The 21,069-nt window shown below is 41.9% G+C and overlaps 1 protein-coding gene and 2 long non-coding RNA genes across 3 annotated transcripts in view; 2 read left to right on the top strand and 1 right to left on the bottom strand.

Annotated features, from left to right (window-relative positions):
- The window catches only part of HUNK (hormonally up-regulated Neu-associated kinase), a 56,953-nt gene extending 49,033 nt beyond the window's left edge, over positions 1-7,920 (bottom strand). Inside the window, exon 1 of the mRNA XM_082220747.1 lies at positions 7,085-7,920. Within this exon, the coding sequence (XP_082076873.1) occupies positions 7,085-7,345 (261 nt within the window). The 5' untranslated portion in view covers positions 7,346-7,920. The remainder of the gene's footprint in view (positions 1-7,084) is intronic.
- LOC309531371 lies at positions 7,065-11,974 on the top strand. The gene is made up of 3 exons (XR_014219264.1): positions 7,065-7,159; positions 10,275-10,410; positions 11,765-11,974. It is a non-coding gene; the product is annotated as an uncharacterized lncRNA (long non-coding RNA).
- Positions 11,975-12,000: 26 nt separating this feature from the next.
- On the top strand, positions 12,001-12,793 carry LOC309531410. The gene is made up of 2 exons (XR_014219305.1): positions 12,001-12,230; positions 12,560-12,793. It is a non-coding gene; the product is annotated as an uncharacterized lncRNA (long non-coding RNA).
- The last annotated feature ends 8,276 nt before the right edge of the window (positions 12,794-21,069 follow it).

Here is a 21,069-nt window from a genome sequence, read left to right as displayed (position 1 = left end):
CTTGGGTCTGACACTTATATAAACAAGCACATGTAATAATCACAGTGCACAAGACTGGATTATCTCAAACACAACAACTACAGGAGAAATGTATCTGAGGAAGATTACACTTTTGCCAGCATTTTTACTAGCTAAAGCAAATGAAGGTGGGGGAAACGTCCATATTCCTGCAAATGTAATCTCTCAGCATTTTCAATATTTAAACGTAAATGGTTGTTAATTTAGCCACTTAAGCATTTACGGTTGCCTTGGAACAACCATACAATATACCCTGTAACTATTTCTAGGACTGAATCTTATTAAGGTTCCCTGAAAGCAAAACTCAACACCTGCTGAGAAGATTTGGAACTGCACTGCTATTTGTATACATACTTCAGCCCCTCAGAAGTGATTCAAAAGGTAATGCAAGGCACACAGTTCAGAGGAAATGTGCCTGCTATGGCAGCATGTAATTTTTAAAAAATTCTATGCGAAATGACTGGTCACTGACAGATCCAAGAGGACCTGCTACACAGCTGTCTTTAGAGGCTGTTTGCCTCATTCAACATCAACCTGTCAAAGGTTAACAGGAATTTCTAGCTTTCTGTGGAGTGCTTGTTCTTCCCACACAAGCCACCCCTGCATTTCCAAGGTTCTAAAATACACAGAGTAGCAGCTGTTTGCTTTAGAAATATAGTCTAAAAACAGAGCTTTCTATAAATAAGACCACTTCTACTATTAGTCACTCTATTTTTGTTGCACAACAACCTGTGGAAGTCTTATCTTTAGCAGCTGTTTCACACTGACTACCAGGTACTGTAATTCGAAACTGATTTCATGCAAAAAAGAAGTGAAGAATGAAGCTTTTAAAGCACTGCAGTACCATTAATGAAATGGATAAACAGATTTCTTAGTGGGCTGAAATCAAGGCAAACTATGTGACGGCAAGAGTTATCCTTGGTTTCAACCTATGAGCTACTCAAGCATTATATAGCCTCAGGAACCAATCATCCAAACACCAAGCAGGCTCTACTAATTCTGTTGTGCAGCATTGAGATGTTCAATAGGTTTTCAGTTTTTTCATCAGAAGCTCGAGGTGGATAACACAGTCTTCTAATTCAAGTATGTACCAACATTCACAAGGAGCCCATAGTGGCATAGTTATTATCCCTTTCATTCACACAATAAACCTTCAAGAGGGTTAGGTTGTAAGAAAATGACAGGCATAGAGTCAACAAACTTTATGGCTGAGTGGGAATTTGAACCTCAGGCTCTTAATTAATTGATATACTTGTATAAAAGTTTGGATTTTAAATACCTCCAGAAATAAATATATACCACAATGGCTATTTATCGTAGCAGAGAGTTTTGCAGCTAAATTGATCCAAGTTAGTTTTTTATTAATTTATTAATTTATATACCGCTCTATACCTGGAGGTCTCAGGGCGGCTGGGTAAACATAAAACTGTTAATGTATGTTTGCTTAAGCTGGGCATGAATTTTAATCTCTCTGAGACTGTATCCCAGTTGTAGGCTGGCTGACTAGAAGGAATAGCTACTGAACCCTCCCAGATCCATAGACACCCATCAGAGGACTTATATAAGGCTTGACACATTGTACAGACCATTACATTCCAGCAGGGGTTTTGTCTATTAGCAGAGGAAGCTAGTCCTGGATTACTCTTGGCTATGAAAGATTCAGGAGTCTGCTACAAGCATTATTTCATTTGTACAGTCTTGTCAGAAACACAGATGGCACAGCTCTGGTAGGAGAGAATTTTCTGTTTGGGCTCCTTGTATTATTTAACCCAGCTTTGCAACTAATGCCATGGAAACGTACGGAGTTGCTATCGCTTTTCTTAAAGAGAGAGCGTATGCACTCATGAAACCCACCTAAAGCTAATTATGTTATTTGCAATATTAAAAGTTTACATTACTTTATTATAATACCACTGTAAAAATAGCTTGCCTCACTTGTTTTCAGCTAATATATGTTTAACTGCCTCAATCTTCTCTATATTCATATTGGGTAAGGAAACCATAGTCTGACAACATGAAAGTGGTATAAAAGAGTTGTCTTAAATAGAATACAAAAGACAAAACCTATAGCTATAACCAGTGCTTTTTTCTATAAAAATGTTTAGGGGTACTCTCATTTTCCTACTCATATTGAAATACTGCCCCTCAATGAGGCCAAACTTAGACCCCTAAAATGTTTAGGGGTATACATACCCCCTGTGTCCCCCCCATAAAAAAACACTGGCAGTAACAAAAAAAAATGGCTTAGATAAATTTTGTTGTGCTTATTTCAAACCAATAACCCCTTCCCCAAACACATGTAAAAAGGATATTGGATGTTAATCAGCCAAAAGCCTGGTTGAAGAGGAACATTTTTGCCTGGCGCCTAAAGGTTTTTAATGAAGGCACCAGCTGAACCTCCCTGCCGGAGTATTCCACAAAGGTCCATTCTTCTGCTGCCCCCCTCTGGACCTCTCATGTGGAGGAGGCACACGAAGAAGGGCGTCAGAAAATGATGTCAGGGTCCAGGTAGGTTCATATGGAGAAAAGAGGTCCTTGAGGTACTGCGGTCCTGAGCTGTTTAAGGCTTAATTGGTCAAACCAGCACTCTGCATTGTTCCTCCGGTGAGCAACCTGGCCACCGAATTCTGAACCAGCCAAAGTTTCTGAACTGTTTTCAGAGGCAGTCCTACATAAAACTTTGATTTGACAGTCACTTTGACGAGTGGATCTGCACAATGCCCCAATGTGAACTGCAACTCATTAATCAGTGCCACATTTATGAAAGAGACATAGATTTCTTCAGAGTTGAGTCCCCTGACATAAAAAGCTCTTTGCCACTCTTATACAGCTCTTAGCTTTTGATAAGTCCAATGTGACAGGAAGCTTGAATGGAAGAATTATTGACAGTAAGGGAGTGGAATGGAATGCTGGGCGGAGCTAAGAGTGAGTGACAGTTTGAGTGTGGCTGCTGGAAAAAGACAGTTGGAATGTGGGTGCTTTTAACAGCTGTATAGCAACATAATTCAGCAGTTCCCCATCACTACATCTCCAGGCTGGGGGAAACAGAACCTGTTTTATCTGCTGCATGACAGGCAGAAATATAGGGAGCCTGTCAGGAAAAAGTGACAAACCTAGACCCTAGTTCGTAATGCCCTACTCATGCAAAGGGATCTCTATGCAGTCAAGGGGTAGCAGAACCATGCCACAGGTCTCATCTGTGAGGTTTACCCTGCCTTGACATCTAGGTATTACCCATGGATGTCTGCATAGGTGCACACCAGGGGCAGAGAAAACAATCTTGGGGAACATCACAGACCAACTCTCCCTTGATTACATGGAAACCCCATCATGCAAGTAACACATAAAGAAGGCTACGGATTAGGAAGATTCTGCAGCATATACTCTTAAATAGTCTAAAAATTTGCTTATCCAGGAAGAGTACAGCACTGCCATTCCTGTGTATGTCTTATCAGCCCTGATGTCTTCTGTCTGTATTACTGAAGATGAAGTCCAGTCTTAGATGAATGGAAGCATAAAGAAGTCTTGCTTTCTTTAAAGCATGTTGTAAATTCAGAACTATGTGTGTGTGTAGTCCTGGGATAAGTGGACTGATGAGGCAGATTCACTTAGGCGAGAAGGCAAGAGAAAAACAGAGGTAGTAAAGTGCCTACTCTAGAATCATATATGAGCTCTCATGAGCCTTAAATTATTCAGTCCTAGTCCAGCTCCCTGTTGTCAGCCAATAGAACTGTTGCCCAAATAAATCTTGTTTAATTAATGGTATGAAACCTAGTCAATTAATTGTTTGTTTGATTGATTAAATTAGTTTGCATATGAAAAATAGGGGAAATACTATTGTTTTTAGATGATGCAGTGGGTATAATCTTAGAAAATGCATTCTGCCTCTTCAGAATGAAGGGAATGCTTGCAGTATGTAGGTAGTATAAATATTAAAAATAAAGTTTTTACTTTTTTTAAAAAAAATCATCTGCTGTTAAAAGCACCTTTCTGATTGACATAAATATGTTAGTTGATAAATGGATCTACTAGTTAAATATTTCTGCCACAACAACATCTAAGCTTGATGTTCTTCTAGCAACACTTCTATATCTATTTTCTCTTGCTGTCCCCAAGAGATTGCTTTAACTGCTGTTCATTTAACCTCTGCTTTTACAACTCTCCTGATAACAAGGGCATGACCCAACGTTTTAGGAACACAGCACCAGATGACACTATGAAGCAGATATGAAATAACAACTCGTTACCTGAACCTGATAATTCTCTGCATGTTTGCTTGGGAGCAAGCTCCATTAAGCTCAGTGAGATTTAGTTTTGAGTAAACATGTACAGGACCAGACTGCATGTACAAAAGAAACAACATGTCTTATTGTATTGGCATCTGTTTAGTAAAAAAAAGAACCTTCAAATGACAAAAAATGAGGTAGACTGATCCTACAAGGATTTACTTGGTTCAATGTGGCTTACTTCCAGATAATGTGAACTGTGACCTTAAGCATATTTAATAACCTGAAGCATATTTATTTAGTTTATATACTTTTTAGAGACCCCATTCAAATGGTGCATTACCACAACGCATAAGAAAATTCATATTTCTTATGAAAATTAAAATACTGAAAATCAATAAAATTTAAAACAAACAGCAAGAGCTAAACGATCAAGTGAGTTTCACTAAAAGGATGATGAGAAGCTGAGGATGATGTCTGAAAGGAAATCAAAGAGGGGGTCGTATGCACTTCATGGAGGAAGAAACTACAGCTGAGGAGTCAGTGCTGGCAAAGGTTTGTCCCTGATACCCACCAGCAAGATAGCTCATTAAGGGAAAGCAACAGAGCAGGGCCTCTACTATCAGCCCCAACACCTGGGTAGGTAAAAATGGTACTTCAAATTAATTGGTCCCAAACCATTTAAAGGTTAAGAACATAACATTAAACTGAGCTGGAATATGAGTAGACAGCCAATGCAACTGGCAGGGAATAGGTGTACATGATCAAAGCGCTTGACTCCCAAAAGCATCCTGGTGGCTGTTATATGCTATTTGGATCTTCAGAGACAGCCCATAGTCATCTAACCAGAAACACTTCTGAAGTTTAGCCATACAAGATATCTGGATCACTGGGTCACACACCACAATTACCCAAGAGTCCAGCGTCGCTCTCAAGCATTAACCCACATACCTGTTTGGTAAGAGTTTCCAAAATATTCTGGAGTTGTCATTTTCAAATCACATTTTGAAGTTGTCCTGGAATGGCCCTACTTACAGTGGTGCCTCGCAAGACAAAATTAATTCGTTCCGCAAGTTTTGCGATTTTTTCGTCTTGCGGAGCACGGTGTCAGGAAAGTTTTGAAAAAGCTTCAAAAATCACCAAAGTTTTTAAAACCTCAAAAAAGGCTACCACACCACTCCTCGAAGTCAAGTCGCAACTGTATTAACGGTGTTAAGAAAAAGGAAACAAGCTTGCAAGACATTTCCGTCTTGCGAAGCAAGCCCATAAGGAAAATCATCTTGCGAAGCAGCTCAAAAAACAAAAAACCCTTTCGTCAAGCGAGTTTTTTGTCTTGCGAGGCATTCGTCTTGCGAGGTACCACTGTATTTCCCTTACACTACCATTTAGGTGTACGTGGTTTAATTAAGCATGGTCATTTGTGTCATATACTATTGAGCAAAGCTGCATGTTATCAACAAAGTTATTATATTTAGAGCACACACTGAATAATGCCAAAAGCAAGAACCTTTCTAGGTGCGGTTGTCACCCATTCGTTATGTCAAATCCAGACACAGTCTGTATTGAGCGTCTGTTGTAGTGTTATTGCATCTTCGCAGCACTAAATGCTTTATTTTTACTAATTGGAAAATGCATAACATATCTACTGCAAAAGCCTGGGCAGCTACTGATTACTGTGTACTTTGCTATGGCCACACAACTTCTGTGTTTTTGTGTGTGTGGCATAGTCTCTATTGGACCAACAGCCTCTACACTGTAATAAAAACAGAAGGTAAAAGGTAAAGGACCCCTGGATGGTTAAGTCCAGTCAAAGGGACTATGGGGTGCGGTGCTCATCTCGCTTCAGGCTGAGGGAGACGGTGTTTGTCTGCAGACTGCTTTCTGGGTCATGTGGCCAGCATGACTAAACCGCTTCTGGCACAACGGAACACCATACCGAGTAACAGAACACACGGAAAAGCTGTTTACCTTCCTGCAGCAGCAGTACCTATTTATCTACTTGCACTGGTGTGCTTTTGAACTGCTAGGTTGGCAGAATATTGGGCTAGTTGAGCCTTTGGCCTGATTCAGCAGAGTTCCTCTTTGGTTCTTAAGGCAGCTTACATGTTACATTAAAAAGCACAATCCTATGCATGCTTATACAGTGATTAATCCCATTGCTGTATGTTCGGTGGAGCACAATACAACAACCATTGCACACAGGCATAGGGTTGTGCTGTCATATTTTTTTAAGTGCCACAAGGCATTGCTGCATTCGACCACCTCACATTTTATGTCTTTGGTGGCTCTCTTCTCTTGGTGCACCTCAACACTGGAATAATACCCCTCCTCCTATGTGTTTTATTTGTTGATTATTGTTATTATTACCCCTTGCCAGAGGAAGAATCCCACGCACGGAAAGCGCGGGGGGCGCTTGTCCATTTAAGCAAAAAAAGCCAGCGCTAGAGCTCTCGACCATCCTTATTACAAAGGATAGGAAGAGAACCGGAGGGAGAAGCGTCTGGGCGAGCGGGAAAGTAGCGAACAGCGGCCCCTGGGGGGCGACTCGCTGACGGGAATTTGGGGGGCGCGAATGGACAGAGCGGGACCGCGAGGCGGCGGGGGACTGTCGGGTAAGAGGGAACCGCCTGACCGGACATTCAACCAAATTTCGGCCGCGGGGGGGGGGGTAGGCTGGGACGGTGGCGGGACAAAGCGGCGATAAGCAGTCCGGGCAGCGGAATAGGCGGCGAGGTCGCCTCACGTGGGGCCACCTCAGGGGCAACAAAGCCTGACTCGGTTCATATGGCGGGAAAACAAAAGGCTGCCCCCCCCTCGAGCGCGGGGCGAGAGCCAAGTACCTTTTCTCCGGTCACGACGTGCAGTCCTTCCCGCACTTTGGCGAAGGACCCCTCGCCCAACTTCCTTCCGATCAGGTAATTGCCCACGCGCTTGGTGTGCTGGAACTCGCGGAGCCGCTCCCGGGACGCGGCCGCGTTGACCCAGGCGGCCAGGAACGTCCCCTCGGGGCTGAGGGGGGGCGTCGTGGGCTCGTCGCCGCCGTCGCCGAAGCTCGCCGCGGGGGGCTCGCTCAGGAGCCCGTCGCCAGCAGCCGCCGGCATCCTGCTGCTGCTGCTGCCGCCGCAACTCGGTGCAATCAATGCCTTTGCAACCCTTGCTGCGCCAAAGGGCTTCTGAGAAACTCGCTTCTTTCTTTCTTTAGCTCCTGCTTCTGCTCCCGCTACTCCCCAAATTCAAGTCTGCAGCAGCAGCCTGCCAATGTGATCGGCACCCGCGTGTGCACGTGGGGACCCGACGGCGGCTGGCTGGCTGGCTGGCTGCTGAGGCGCACTTTGCCTCTCAGGGAAATGTCAAGCAAAGAGCAAAACAAGCAAGCAATGAAAAAAGCAAAATAACAGAAAAGAAACCCGCTTCGCCAACGGGGTCTGCCCGGCTTGGTGGAGATCTAGCGCGATTCGGCCGCCACGAGGAACTGGCTCCGGACCATAGCCGCGCAGCTTTGCAGCCAGCTCCGGCGATCTGCGAGGCTGAGGCTGTGCACGCCTCACGTTGAAGAGGGAGCCTGAGCCAGCTCCCGCAGATCAATTGTCTCCAGTCTCCGTGGAAGCCCGTTGGCTGCCTTCCCCTCATTGGATCTGTCGATCACTTTTCCCCTCCCTCTCGTACCGCGCCTGGCTGCCTCTTTCTCCTGGTGCTGCTGCTTGAGGCTCTCTTCCCCTCTTGCGGGGAGGGGTCTGGGGAGGCGGGGGGGGGGGAGAGAGAAACGTTTCATTCAGGCTAAATTGGCAGTAATTTAATCCGATCCCTGTGCTGAGAACAGATGCAATGAAAACTCGACAGCAGTCGTGGTCCTTTAGAAATTCGGGCAGCTCCCCCTGCCCCCCCCGTGTTTTTGGTGTAATACAGATTCAACCCTGAAGCCAAATCGCATCGAGGAGCCCCCTTGCCAGCGAGTTATTTACGCCTTCAATTCACGAAGATGCTGCATTTCTCTCTATAATTAGGGCAGTCAAGCCGTGACAGGCGCTCTGCGTGACTCCTTTCGGAGCAAAGCCTGGTTTATTTTTCTCAAGATCTCTTTTATTCCTTCCCCGATAATATTTTTCTTGTGTTGCTTTGTGCCCCTTTTGTGCTTGAAAGCACTTCACTTTGCTTTCACTTCTTTGCGGGTGACATGTGCTCCAGAGCTCAGATCGTGACAGCCCTGGCAATAAAAGCATAAGCGCTCCCCACCTCCCCTTTCTGTTGTAAGAAATTGAGGCTGAAAATGCAGTTACCTTGGCAGCTTAAAGCAAAGGAAAGCCCCGCCTTATATTAAACATTATTTTTATTTAGAGCTGCAGCCTCCATTTTATGTTCTTAGCCCTCTTGCTTTTAACAATTCCCAACCTCAGCTTTAGGAAGCATTACATCCTTCATTCTAACTGCTATCTTAAAACGCTCCACACTTCCACAATACAACTTGAGTAAATATAACTACATACAGGAGCTATGAATAGTTGGGAAAAGTCACAACTATTGCTTGTGTGAGACAAACTCATAAATAATATCAATCCCCCCCCCCAAGTATAGACCGCCAATCATCCCCTCCATGTGCACAAATCACATCCTAGGCCTTTAGAGAGTCTGCCAATCCTCAGGTGCCTTTTTGGGGGGAGATGCAGGAGTCTGCAGTGATAGGACAGGCAGGCAGGTCCCCCTTTCACTACTGGACTTCTACTTGCGGAGCTTTGGATGCCATTTATAATTAATTGACAATTTGCTGTCCTTTAATGGTACCCCCAGATCTGCTACCTGCTATCTCCATCAGACTGCATTTCGAGGAAAAAGGGAATTGCTGGCATCAATAGCCCTAATCCTTTCTGCAAATGTTTTAATTGCAATACACTCCATGTGACAATTACCCTGATCACTTGCTGAAATTACTAATTCCATAGTTTAGAAAAGCTTTTTATATAGAAGTATACAGGAAAAAAGCTGAAATCATATGCTTTTGTTTACGGGAATTAATCCCTCTGAACTCAGTGTGACTTATTTCTGAATAAACACCCGTAGGATTGGGCTATATAAGAATCTAATTTTGTTCCCCCAACGTAGTCTAATGGTAGGTCTTACGGTAACGTAACCTTAACTTGTGAGCTGATACTGCAAAACTTTGCATACGCTAATAGTACTATCACTAAGACTTTTAATTATGGGATTTTAATAAGCCAATCACCCTACATCTTACCCCAAGGCTGAATATGGTTCTCATTACCTGTTTCCATATTCAGCACAGCACAGTAGCCTGAATAAAGTTTATATGCCTATGAACCCCAGAAAAGGCTTATTCCCTCCATAAGGTACCTTCTCCACAAATCTGGTTCATTTCTCTCCCTGCTATGCGCAGGTTTTTCAGTTGATATTGCCCCCCTGAAGATTCAATAGACTGAAGCACTACTTTCCATCTGCCTTGTGTTCTTGCGTTCTTTATCCCAAGCCTCATATAGTACACTTAGATCTGTTTCACATTGGATATAATTTGTTCATTGCCAACCTTTACAGGGATCCATAGGGCTAGTTCCAGATCCATAAACAGAGTGAGAGCTTAAGAGTACATCACAAGACAATAATAAAAATAGATAAACAGGTGTTTTATTTGCTTCATGTTTTTATTGTGGCCAATTTATTTAGCATAGCTGTTACATCAAAGAAAGACATCATCTGGGCGTATTCATTGAGCCAAGGGTAATATGTTAACTTCAACCCTAGAACATTAAAGGAAGTGTTTTCCAGTTATTTTGAAAACTGGGATTTCCGCAGGGTGTTGAGTGTGTTGTGAGAATAGGGATCAAAAGTCAATTGCCTGCCTAGTCCCAAACTAGGATTGTAGACAGAGTTGTCTGAGGATAAACATGTAATGGTATCAGCATTTTTGTTCTCTAGCATAGCATTCATGGGGTTCAGTTATTTGCCATAATTTTTTTAGAAAAGATAAGTGCGGTATGATTGTCTTGAAGATTTGGGAAATTTAAAAAAAACATTTCGCAGCTAATGAAAAATGGAGCCCTTCTGTATTCCAAAGGAAAGTGAAAAAAGCCCATCGGACCATTTTCATGAAACAGATCAGTGGCACCGAAACAGGCAGATTCAAAAGTATATCAGATGGGGGAGAATGTTGACTTTGGTAAGTATTCATACACACACTATATTAATAATTAAAATTTCTAACTCTAAATCTGTGGCCACTGCTTCCATTTGTATTAATTCAAAAAGACTACACAAGGCTGATGTCTTTAAGAATATAGTGTTTGTATGCGTACCCAAAGAGGTGGCCAAACTGATTTTGGGAGCAACCCAATGCAGAAGAAGCTGGCATAAAGCAAGCCAGTGTAAATTAAGCCGAGATAAAGTTACACCAGATCCAAAACCCATTCAGTAAGGGTGCTTCTGCTCTCTCCAAATCTGGCAGAGCAGTGGCCGACCTTGGGGTCTCAAACTTTAGCAGTGCCTAGTGCAACGCCAAAATTTGGTGTTCCCCTTCCATTCTACATCATAGTTACAGTTCCCCTGAAGCTCCGCATCCAGTGCAACCGAAGCAGTCACTCTCGCCTAAATCAGTCACTGGAAAGAGGGCAAACAAGCCTTTAAAATGGTTATGTTATCAGGTTGATGACCAAGCTGGATAACCTTGGGATCCAACCTAAGTCCCCTTTCTGTGGTCCCATTCCTGCCACACCTCCAGAATGCCCCTTTTGGGGGACTTACATTGGGCTCAGCTCAGCAGGCTAAGCTGGGATGAGCAAGTTATGTTGGCGTATTTTCAGCTGAGATGAGGTTGGGGACTTAATGCCCTCTGAGCCAGGAATCAGCCAGTTGATCCAGAGATCCACTGTATCCTGATTGCTCATCCTGGTAGATATTGTCATAGGATTACCCCATTAATTAGGTAAATCACTTTGGGAAACACAGTTCACACAAATACCTTATATTAAAGTATCCTTGATGTAAACCCAGAGTGTATGATTTAGTCTGTTAATCTCTAGCCCTTAAATTTCTAGATTTTGACTCAACACACACCCCAGGAGCTCTATAGTTAAAATGAAAAAGCAAAGAAGGCAGGACAGCCTTACTGTATGCCTCTTTGCAGCTGAATTACAGCAGCGATTCAGCCACTGGAAATCACCTTAGAAACTGGTGACAAATATAACATTTTGACACCCTTAATAAATGTGGTAGGAAGAGTGAATGCATGAATGCTGGCAAAAAGAGGGGTACTAAATTTGATATGTATTTTTTAATTGCACCCAGTACCATTATTATAGCTGTGTATGTGCGAGGGGCTGTTGATTAGAGACCCAAGCATGCAAGTAAAGCCAAAGATATGAAGGGCATAGGAGCGATAAAAGCAGAATTTCCCATACAAAATTAATGCAACACTCCCCCATCCCCAAATGACCACAGGTTTTTAGTATAGAGTAAAAGTTGCCTTTTACATTGCTGTGCATATCACTACCTGGCTTGTTTTCTTGCGCCCACAGCCCCAATTCCTACTCAATGCAGCAGTCATCTACGCATGCACAATGGATGCCTAAAATGTAAACACCTTGCCTTAACTATGGCTTATGGTTTCAAATGGTTTGGAAGCTGTTTTGAGGAAAAGCACATAACAAAGAAACAACAGAGTAAAGATGAATTGTGGCTAACTTATTGTGTACTGAGGTTCAAACACCAGCAGTAGGAGAGCACTGGAGTCTACCTTTCAAGCAGAAAGTACATTAGGATGCCATTTATTTTGCAATGACATGGTGTTTGAACTCAGATACGTGATGAAACAGATCCAGGCAAAAGGGCATTGTTGGGTACTTAGAAGATGCGGAGGCATAAAATTTGCATATGCTCATTAATATGTATAGGTGCAAATTTAGGCCAACTTTCAGAGGGGAGAAAACAAACTGGCTCTTGCTCTCAGGGCATACTCTCTAAGCTGTTGGGACTTATTATCACGTAAGTGTATAGGAGTGCAACCCTGTGGCACCATCCTGTGCATGTTTATGCAGCATTAAATCCTGAGCTCAGTGGGATTTACTCCCTAGTCATTATATTTAGGGTTGAATTGCAACTTAAGTGCTTTTTTTTTTTACACGTTCTCTGATAAAATTCTTAACGCATATACAGTACCAACCCAACTGAAATATTGAGTATTAAATGAAGAGGATGTATAATATCCTGTGTTAGTTAAGCAAAATGAATAACGTATGCAACCTTTTCCCATTGTATTAATCTGGAGCTCTAAAATTTGAAACTTCATTTTTTCTGTCTTCCTTTGTATACAGAGAGACTTGCAAATGAGTTTCAACAATAATCATGTGGCATATCACAGTTTACTTGATGCAGTTGGGTCTCTGTGCGATTCTCATCACTAATGAAGACACCAGAGATTAACTGCTAAGGGATTCAGTTATGAAGAACATGTTTTTATTATCAAATGTGAAGACTTCTGAATGCACGGAGGAATCAATATACTTTGAAATAAAGCCTGGTTATTAAATAAAGAGTATAAAAACAAATTTAAGGTGCAGATAAGCACTGCTTCATTTAGCTATACTGTATACATGTTCATTTGATGTATTCCATTTTTATATATCTGTTATATATCTGCTCCTAAGATGGAGCGGATGTCACAAGGGAGCCTGCATGAGTTTGATGGGCTCTGGACCAATGGCCCCTCCATTGCCTGCTCCCTCAGGTTCACAGCACAGTGAGGGGGCAGACGTCTCAGTGTATAAGGGTGTATGAGGCAGCCATTTTGGAGAGAGAGATGAGGGAGAGATCGGGATGTTGAGGGTGAAATGTGGAGGATGTTGTTCATTTATGCAGGGCAGGGCTTACTCGCCCTCCCCAATGTTGTATTCAAGTTGGCACCCTGGGGTGGGTGGAACAGAGGCAGAGCACAACCCTTGAACCACCTTGTAAGTTGTTTTGAATATATTCTCAATGGTTTTAAATATATATTTATAATATGTGTTCCTGGGTAGATTTTTAAAGGTATTCCTCTTTAAAATCAACCTGAAAATAGGATGCGACAGACTTAGACCCACCCTCTCTGAGAATAAGGACAGTCTGAACTTCAGTGGGTGCCTATGATTGGACATTGGGTTTGGGGCGATTACAGATGGCCCAGATATATTGTGTGTCTGATGAAGTGGGCTCTAGTCTGCAAAAGCTAATGCCACCATAAATCTGTCTTGAAGATGTCCTAATACTTTTTGTTGGTTTTGTTGCAACAGCCTAACATGGCTACCCTTCTGGAATTTTCCCATCGCATGCTGATTATTATAGCTGAACATTTTCTATGGTAGGAAATTCCCCTGTTATTCATGTATTTGTGCCTTTATTTATGCCAATCAGAAGTGCCAGTTGACATTTCACATGCCAAGAGACTCATCCTTATCTTCTGAATTTCCATTTTGGTCTGCATGCACACTTTCATGAGAGAGCTATTTTAATCACAGCCCTCAATTCACCTTCACTTCAACTTTTGAGCACAAGTTACCAAGACTGCCACACTGTGGTTTATGGAGCAACGAGTCTGCAAACGTGTCTGAAGCAAAGCAAAGCACTGCCAAAAGTGATGCTAATTCATCACTGACTGCTGCCACTTCAACAAAATGTTTACTCCTTGTCTACACTCTTGGCTCTTTGCTGACTCCTTGATTTTCAGACAGACAGGGATGTTTCTCTGAAGTGGAAACAGATTTCATTATTATTATGGGATGATTTTTACATATCACTGAGAAACTTGATTTCCTTACATGATAATTGCAGCTTGCAATTCAATTTCTTTCTCTCTGAACTACTAATTTCTCCTTATTCTCTATGAACAAACCAGTTCCTGTAATTTACTTGAATTACAAACAAGGTTTGCAGATGTTTTAAATATGTCTTGCCTATCATATCATCATTTTCCTTTATGTTTTAAATATAAATTTAGTGACAGTTGCTTATGTCATATATATATATATATATATATATATATATATATATATATATATATATATATATATGCTTTCGTAGATTTTCACGGGTACAGGAATGCAGGTTTTGGTGTCTTCGGGTGTCTTCCCGTGTAAGAGTCGGGGTGTCTGTGCGACGTTTCGACGAGGTCTCACTCGTCATCTTCAGGCTGGTGCTTTCGGCTTCTTGTTACTGGAACAGAGCAGAATCTGGTGTTTGAGTTCCTATAAATACTGTTGAGGGGTGTGGTGTATAGCCTCCAACGTTCTGGGCAGAGAGGAAGATCCTAGATTAGTGTGCCTTTTCTTCTTTTGTTCCTTAATTACTTGAGGGATATCTTGAGTGATTTCATGAGTGATATTCTGAATACCACTGGGTGGGTCATTAAGTGTAGATTAGTTGCTAAAGCTTTCGTGTCTTGACCTCTTGAGCTTGTGAAGAGTTTTTCTGAGAAGATGGCTGTGCTGCATTTAGTTGTGCTCTGGCCAAACTATAGTGGCACCTCCGGATGCTGCACCCCCCTGCAATCCCTACACAGATCTGGCTGGCACAAGGCACAAAACCACAGCTCGCCCCTATACACGAAGCCAAGCCAGAGCTTGGAACTCTGAAGCCAAGCCAGAACTAAATGCAGCACAGCCATCTTCTCAGAAAAACTCTTCACAAGCTCAAGAGGTCAAGACACGAAAGCTTTAGCAACTAATCTACACTTAATGACCCACCCAGTGGTATTCAGAATATCACTCATGAAATCACTCAAGATATCCCTCAAGTAATTAAGGAACAAAAGAAGAAAAGGCACACTAATCTAGGATCTTCCTCTCTGCCCAGAACGTTGGAGGCTATACACCACACCCCTCAACAGTATTTATAGGAACTCAAACACCAGATTCTGCTCTGTTCCAGTAACAAGAAGCCGAAAGCACCAGCCTGAAGATGACGAGTGAGACCTCGTCGAAACGTCGCACAGACACCCCGACTCTTACACGGGAAGACACCCGAAGACACCAAAACCTGCATATATATATATATATATATCCCGAACAAATAAGCTATGACACAAAATACACTACAGTAATATATATGGTAACTTGCACACAAACAAATTAAAACACAAATGTACACACATACACCATGGAAGAAGAAGTTGACATGCAGAAGGAACTTATTTGTCACTGGTTATATTGCCAGCATCAGATTGCTCTAATGCCTGCATATTAAAATCCAAACAAAGAGCCATGCAAATTGCTGCCACTGGTTAGTTGCCTAGCAACTATACAGTGAGTACTGAAAACAAAGTACTGTCATACTACACTACCATGCTGAGCTTGAAACAAAGCCTATAGTATGACTTGTGAAACACTATAAATCTGAAATATTTAAAAGGGTTGACAAAAAAAAGAAATATATATTTTGAGACTCTCTTGATTTTACAAATTTTCCTCAAGGGAATGGGCTCACAGGTAATGCCATGACAAATACTGTAATAATTTATGCCCTCCCAAATGTGTTTATCTTGAAGGTGCCACAAGACTCTCGGTTTTTTTGTTTTGTTTTGTTTTTTTGCTGCAAAAGACTAACGGAGTTACTTCTTTGGAAACTATAATGTGAGAAAGATTTAGGGCTATAGCTCACATCTCCCATCCATGATGCCCCTGTCTACAGGCAGCAAGCAAGCAATATTGTTATGCTTGTACACCTATTGTTTACTCCTGTTATGTCTCTGGCTTTTTGTGCAGGTGTAAAAATGGAGCCTTGTATTTGCACGTGGAATTTTGTTGTTCTGAATGTCCTAGGGAGGCTGTGGCAGGGGGAGGATCAGACAAACCACAGTGATCCTGTACGTGATTAGAGCTTTAGCATATATACTTTAAAAACAACAACAGTCTTAGGTCACTTCCAGACTCTTGCATGGATCTCTCACCCATTTGGGGAGATGCTGGAATATGTCCTTTGCACAAGAAAGGGTGCCTTCATAATCCACCCCCAAGAAAGCGACTACGTTGTGACAAATTAGGGATTAAGGAGAACTTCAGTGTGGTTCACATTTTAACGTGACCCAACCTAATTTGCACTTCTAGAAACCAAATGCAAACTGAAACCCAGCTCTCCTTTGATTTCACAGTTGTCTGAATTTTACGATGTAGTTCTCCAGCTGATAAATGTGGATAAAAATGTGCATATTAGGGGAAGGTGTTCCTAAAAATGCGTATTAGGGAAAACTTGCATTACGTTAAGATAAGTTGCTTGTAAAAATCTATATAGTAGGAAAAATTGGTGCTAAAAAACGTTGACAATTTTTCACGAGAACTTAAAAAAACATTCACATACTGATGTGGAGAACTGAACTGAACTGAATCAAAGAGAAACCAAAACTGAGAGGTTCAGCCACCACTGTGATAAAGAGGAATGGCACTGCAATGGTGTAACAAATTCACTTCCTCCCCAAATCACACTTTTTTGCACTAAGCAAAGTGATGAGAAAAAGGAAGTGTGGGATAACTACTGCATGAAGGCAATGTTCTATAACATTGAGCACCATTTTTTATTTTTAGTGCAAGGATGAATGTACAATAGGTAGGTTGTCTGGAAATGTCCTTGTACAGACAAATACTCAAAAGGAAGGCACATGATGGCTGGGGTAGGAATAGATTCTTGTGGCATCCAGAGGTTTTTGGACTACATTGACAATACTGACTGGTGCTGATGGGAGTTGGAGTCCAGCAACATCTGGAGGTCCTCAAGCACCCCGCTCCAGCTCTATACCATCAGATTTGAGCCACCATTGCATCACTTGTCTTTTCTTGCAGCAGCCAATGCAGTTGACTGCACCCTGATTCTCTTTTCCCCTTGACCTCCAGGACAGATTCTGGCAGCTGTCTTGTCAAGCCAATTACTTTGGACAGGAATCTGGCAGGAAGCCTTGCTTGTTTCTGCCCCTCTGCACTTTACACAAGCCTCCAAGAAACAGTAGGCCTAAATGTAGCTCTCTAGTGATGGAAAAGAGACAAAGCCTGCAGAACTGGATGCAAGGTCACCTTATTATAACACAGCTTGACAAGGCTCATTTAAGAAATGAAGGCACAGTATAGTACCTGGTTACAGTCAGAATTAGAATATTTGTCTGCTTGATGCATTTGCTTCAGCTTTCAGAAGAAGGAAGAGCACAATGTGCTGGCACCACTCGTCACCTAAGTGTTGCTGTAACTATGGGGATGAAATATACCGAAGTATATTTATGGAAGAGAGAGATTTCTGTGCAGTTTCCCAAAAGCACAGGCTGACTGAAGTATGAAGAGATCTCTTACTCGCTTGCACAGGACTGCTGAAATTAAGATGCGAAGACTGAATCCCCCCCCCAGCAAGTTGCTGATATTCCTCCACTTGACTTAATATATTTTGTCTGCAAAGCTGCAAATATCACCCTGACATAGATCACTTTTGCTAGCTGTTTTACAAGATCTTCCTAGAAAATACATATAGGAGTTTCTAGACTCTAGATTATATTCTCTAGGGGAGGTGTGGTGAACCTTTGGTTCTCCAGATGTTGCTAAACTACAGCTCCCAAAGTCTTTGGGCGCTGGTCTTGCTTGCTGGTTTCTGATGGGAATGGTAGTTCAGCAACACCGGGAGGGCCTAACATTCCTTGCACCTTTCCAAGGGCATAAGGAATCTGATTTCAACTGCAGACTGATTTTGGTTTGCTAGACAAGCAACAGCTCCTTCATTTTAATGAATCTTGGGTTGCCCCTGGAAGAGGAGACTGGACATTTTATGGCCATGAACAGTTCTCATGAATAGAGGACAAAGGAACATAAATGATTCCCATTCCAACTTGAGAAATATCATTGGATTACTAACCCACCCCCCACCAAAAGGGGAAGGGACTAGTATTTATTTTGCTCAAAGCAACCATACTGAATTCCACATTATGATTTGCTTGTACTGAGTATATGAGTAGGGATAAGCAATTTTTTTTTGTTTTTATTTTATGATTGTAATGTGCGTAGTACTATTTTTATAACCCATGCTGTAACCATTTGGTGAAAGGCAGATAATTATTTCACAAACATGAAACCTGTGATGTTTTAAACTGCAATTCTTATGCGACTTTTGAAAGTGTATGTGTGTGTGTGTGTGTCAGGGGTTGGAATTGCAAAGATCACAAACTAGATCACACTTGCACAAAAACAGCAAGAGCCAACCAAATATTTCAGATCTACATTGCACCTCCAAGCATGCATGGTAGATACATGTTTTATGGTGTGAGTGTCCACTAGGAGGATCTATACAAAGAAGTTAACATCTTTGGTGAGGATTTAGTCAGTGTGTACATAAGCGCCATCTGGTGGTGTTTATTAATATTAATTCAGTATGTATTTTCTGTACATTAATTTGATTTAGCAAGCTGGCCATTGCTATTCTTTTGTTCAAACAACAATAAAAAGCACATCAGTATAGCATAAGATGTATGCAAAATTTTCTAAAATATTATCCGTAATGTGATTAATAAAATGAAATAAAAAAGTGGTTAAGGAAACAAAAGATGTTATAAGGGATTAAGATTGCAATCTTTTCTGCATTTCCTTGGAAATATGTCTCAACTGAATTCAGTGAAACTTCCTTCTGAGTAGACACATATAGGAGTGCACTGTTAATCACTTTGATCCAACTCAATAGTAACCTTTCAGATTACTTATAAGTATTTAACAGAATGATCTATATATCAAATATATATATATATATGTTGTATTCAGAGCAACACTATTCAAATATGTTCAGATGTATTAACCTCTTTGCTCATCTTCTTCCTCTTGTATCCACTTCCTTAAATCTATGAGTTAATAAGTAGCAGTATTATTCCTGTGTGTGTATCACAGTCTTCATAACAAAATGCTTCACAGTAGTCGAGTCTGAGCCTGTTTATCAAATGTAAGCTTCCTGTTTTCAAATACAGATTTTCTTTCTATATTTGCTGGTAAAGGGTATAAAGGATTATACCTGCCAACAACAATTCTGAGCTGATTCCTAAACCAACATTTCGCCTCATATACTTACTGTTACAAGTTAGTGTATTGTTACGAGTTGGGGGGGGTAGGCTGTATGCTTAAGCCCCCTTTAAATTCCTTGATCCAGCAAGTGTTAATATCTAAGCAGATGACAAATGCCTCCCTCTTCAACTCGCTGGTAGTTAGAGAGACAAAGGCTAGGGTTGAGGTGTATGTGTGGTAGAAAAGCTAGAAGCTGGCTAGCTGTAGGCTGGGCAGCTAAGAGACAGGGTTATACCTAATTTCTGTTGGAATCCAAGACTGTGGATGCCTTCAGAGAAGCAACACCCTCTTGGGGTGGTAATGCTGTGAACCCCTCTGTCGTGGGCTCAGATTATATATGTGTGTGTGTGTAAGTAAACCATATATCCTAAAGACACCACAGCCTCCGCTGTCCGACATTCTGAAGGAAACATGAACCCTGGCTAAGTGACTGGGACCCCTGGAAGATTGGGGAGGCACGCAACAGTATGAATTCATGAGAATAACTCAGTTTAATAGGTTATCCACATCATTTCATCCCGAGACAACCATAGTGAACCACAGCTAGTTTTCCCTCAGTATTTTTGTTTGATTCATCTCACTCCACATGCAGCTGCAGGGTGATCTTGGGCCAGTCACACTTCTCTGAAGTCTCTCAGCCCCACTCAGCTCACAGAGTGTTTGTTGTGGGGGAGGAAGGGAAAAGAGAATGTTAGCCGCTTTGAGACTCTTTCGGGTAGTGATAAAGCGGGATATCAAATCCAAACTCTTCTTCTTCTTCTTCTTCTTCTTCTTCTTCTTCTTCTTCACTCACAAGATCATGTCAAAAAGTAGCAAATCTCTATAGAATTATTCCAGTCTCTATTTTGATAGCTTGCAAATTTCAGAATTAGCAGATTAGCAGAGGAATTACTTCTCCCAGGCTTGAATCTCTAACCTGAATAAAGTGTATTCAGTAATATAAATCTTACTCTTCTACGCTAGGTGCTTGCAGAACTGTAGACCAGACTGCTTTACTAGCTTTATAAACTGCCTTTTGGAGGTAACAGGATTAGACATGGACCCAGGCACAAAAGGAAAGGAAAGTTACCTGAAGAAAACTAAAAGATAATGGGAATAAATTACACACATCAATTGCCAAAGCACTAAACATTTAAGAAACCATCCCCAGCATAGCATATTACATTGCCAACCAAATACACCAAAATGCTGGAGAGGGTGCACCTCCACAGGCACATACCCACACATGTGGTCCCACCAAAATCCAACTATTCTGGACAACAGCCATACGAGAAATATGTAAAACAACTAAGCAAGTATTAGACATCACCCCAGAATTGGTCCTACTAAACATCTTCCAAGACAACAATGCCCATTTACACCACAAAGAACTCATAACCCACCTACTTTCAGCAGCCAGAAACACCATAACCAGACACTGGAGAGACCTGTCGGGAGTAAGCATGGACCAATAGTACCAAATAGTATGGGAAATAGCCTACTAGAAAAATTAACCAACAAACTGAAACTGACATGGGGACAAACAGAAGAAGACGCCTTTACCCCGGTATGGCTCCCCTTTATCACATACACTGCCCAACAAGACAATGACAATAATCCACCAACAGCATACAAATCAATACGGCTAACCTGATCCAAAACACCCACCCACCCCACTCACACACGAAAACAAAGATCACCACAGCCAATCACAAACAAACAACCACATCCTAGGCCAACCCGAACCTCTCTCACCACCAAAGGAACACAAGTGAACAGCAGAGAACCTGCATGAGCAA

Source organism: Podarcis vaucheri, assembly GCF_965113315.1.
Source record: "Podarcis vaucheri genome assembly, chromosome: 4".
In the NCBI taxonomy this organism is placed as follows: domain Eukaryota; kingdom Metazoa; phylum Chordata; class Lepidosauria; order Squamata; family Lacertidae; genus Podarcis; species Podarcis vaucheri.
The sequence above is the reverse complement of the archived record's forward strand: the minus strand, read 5'-3'. Positions and strand labels throughout refer to the sequence as shown.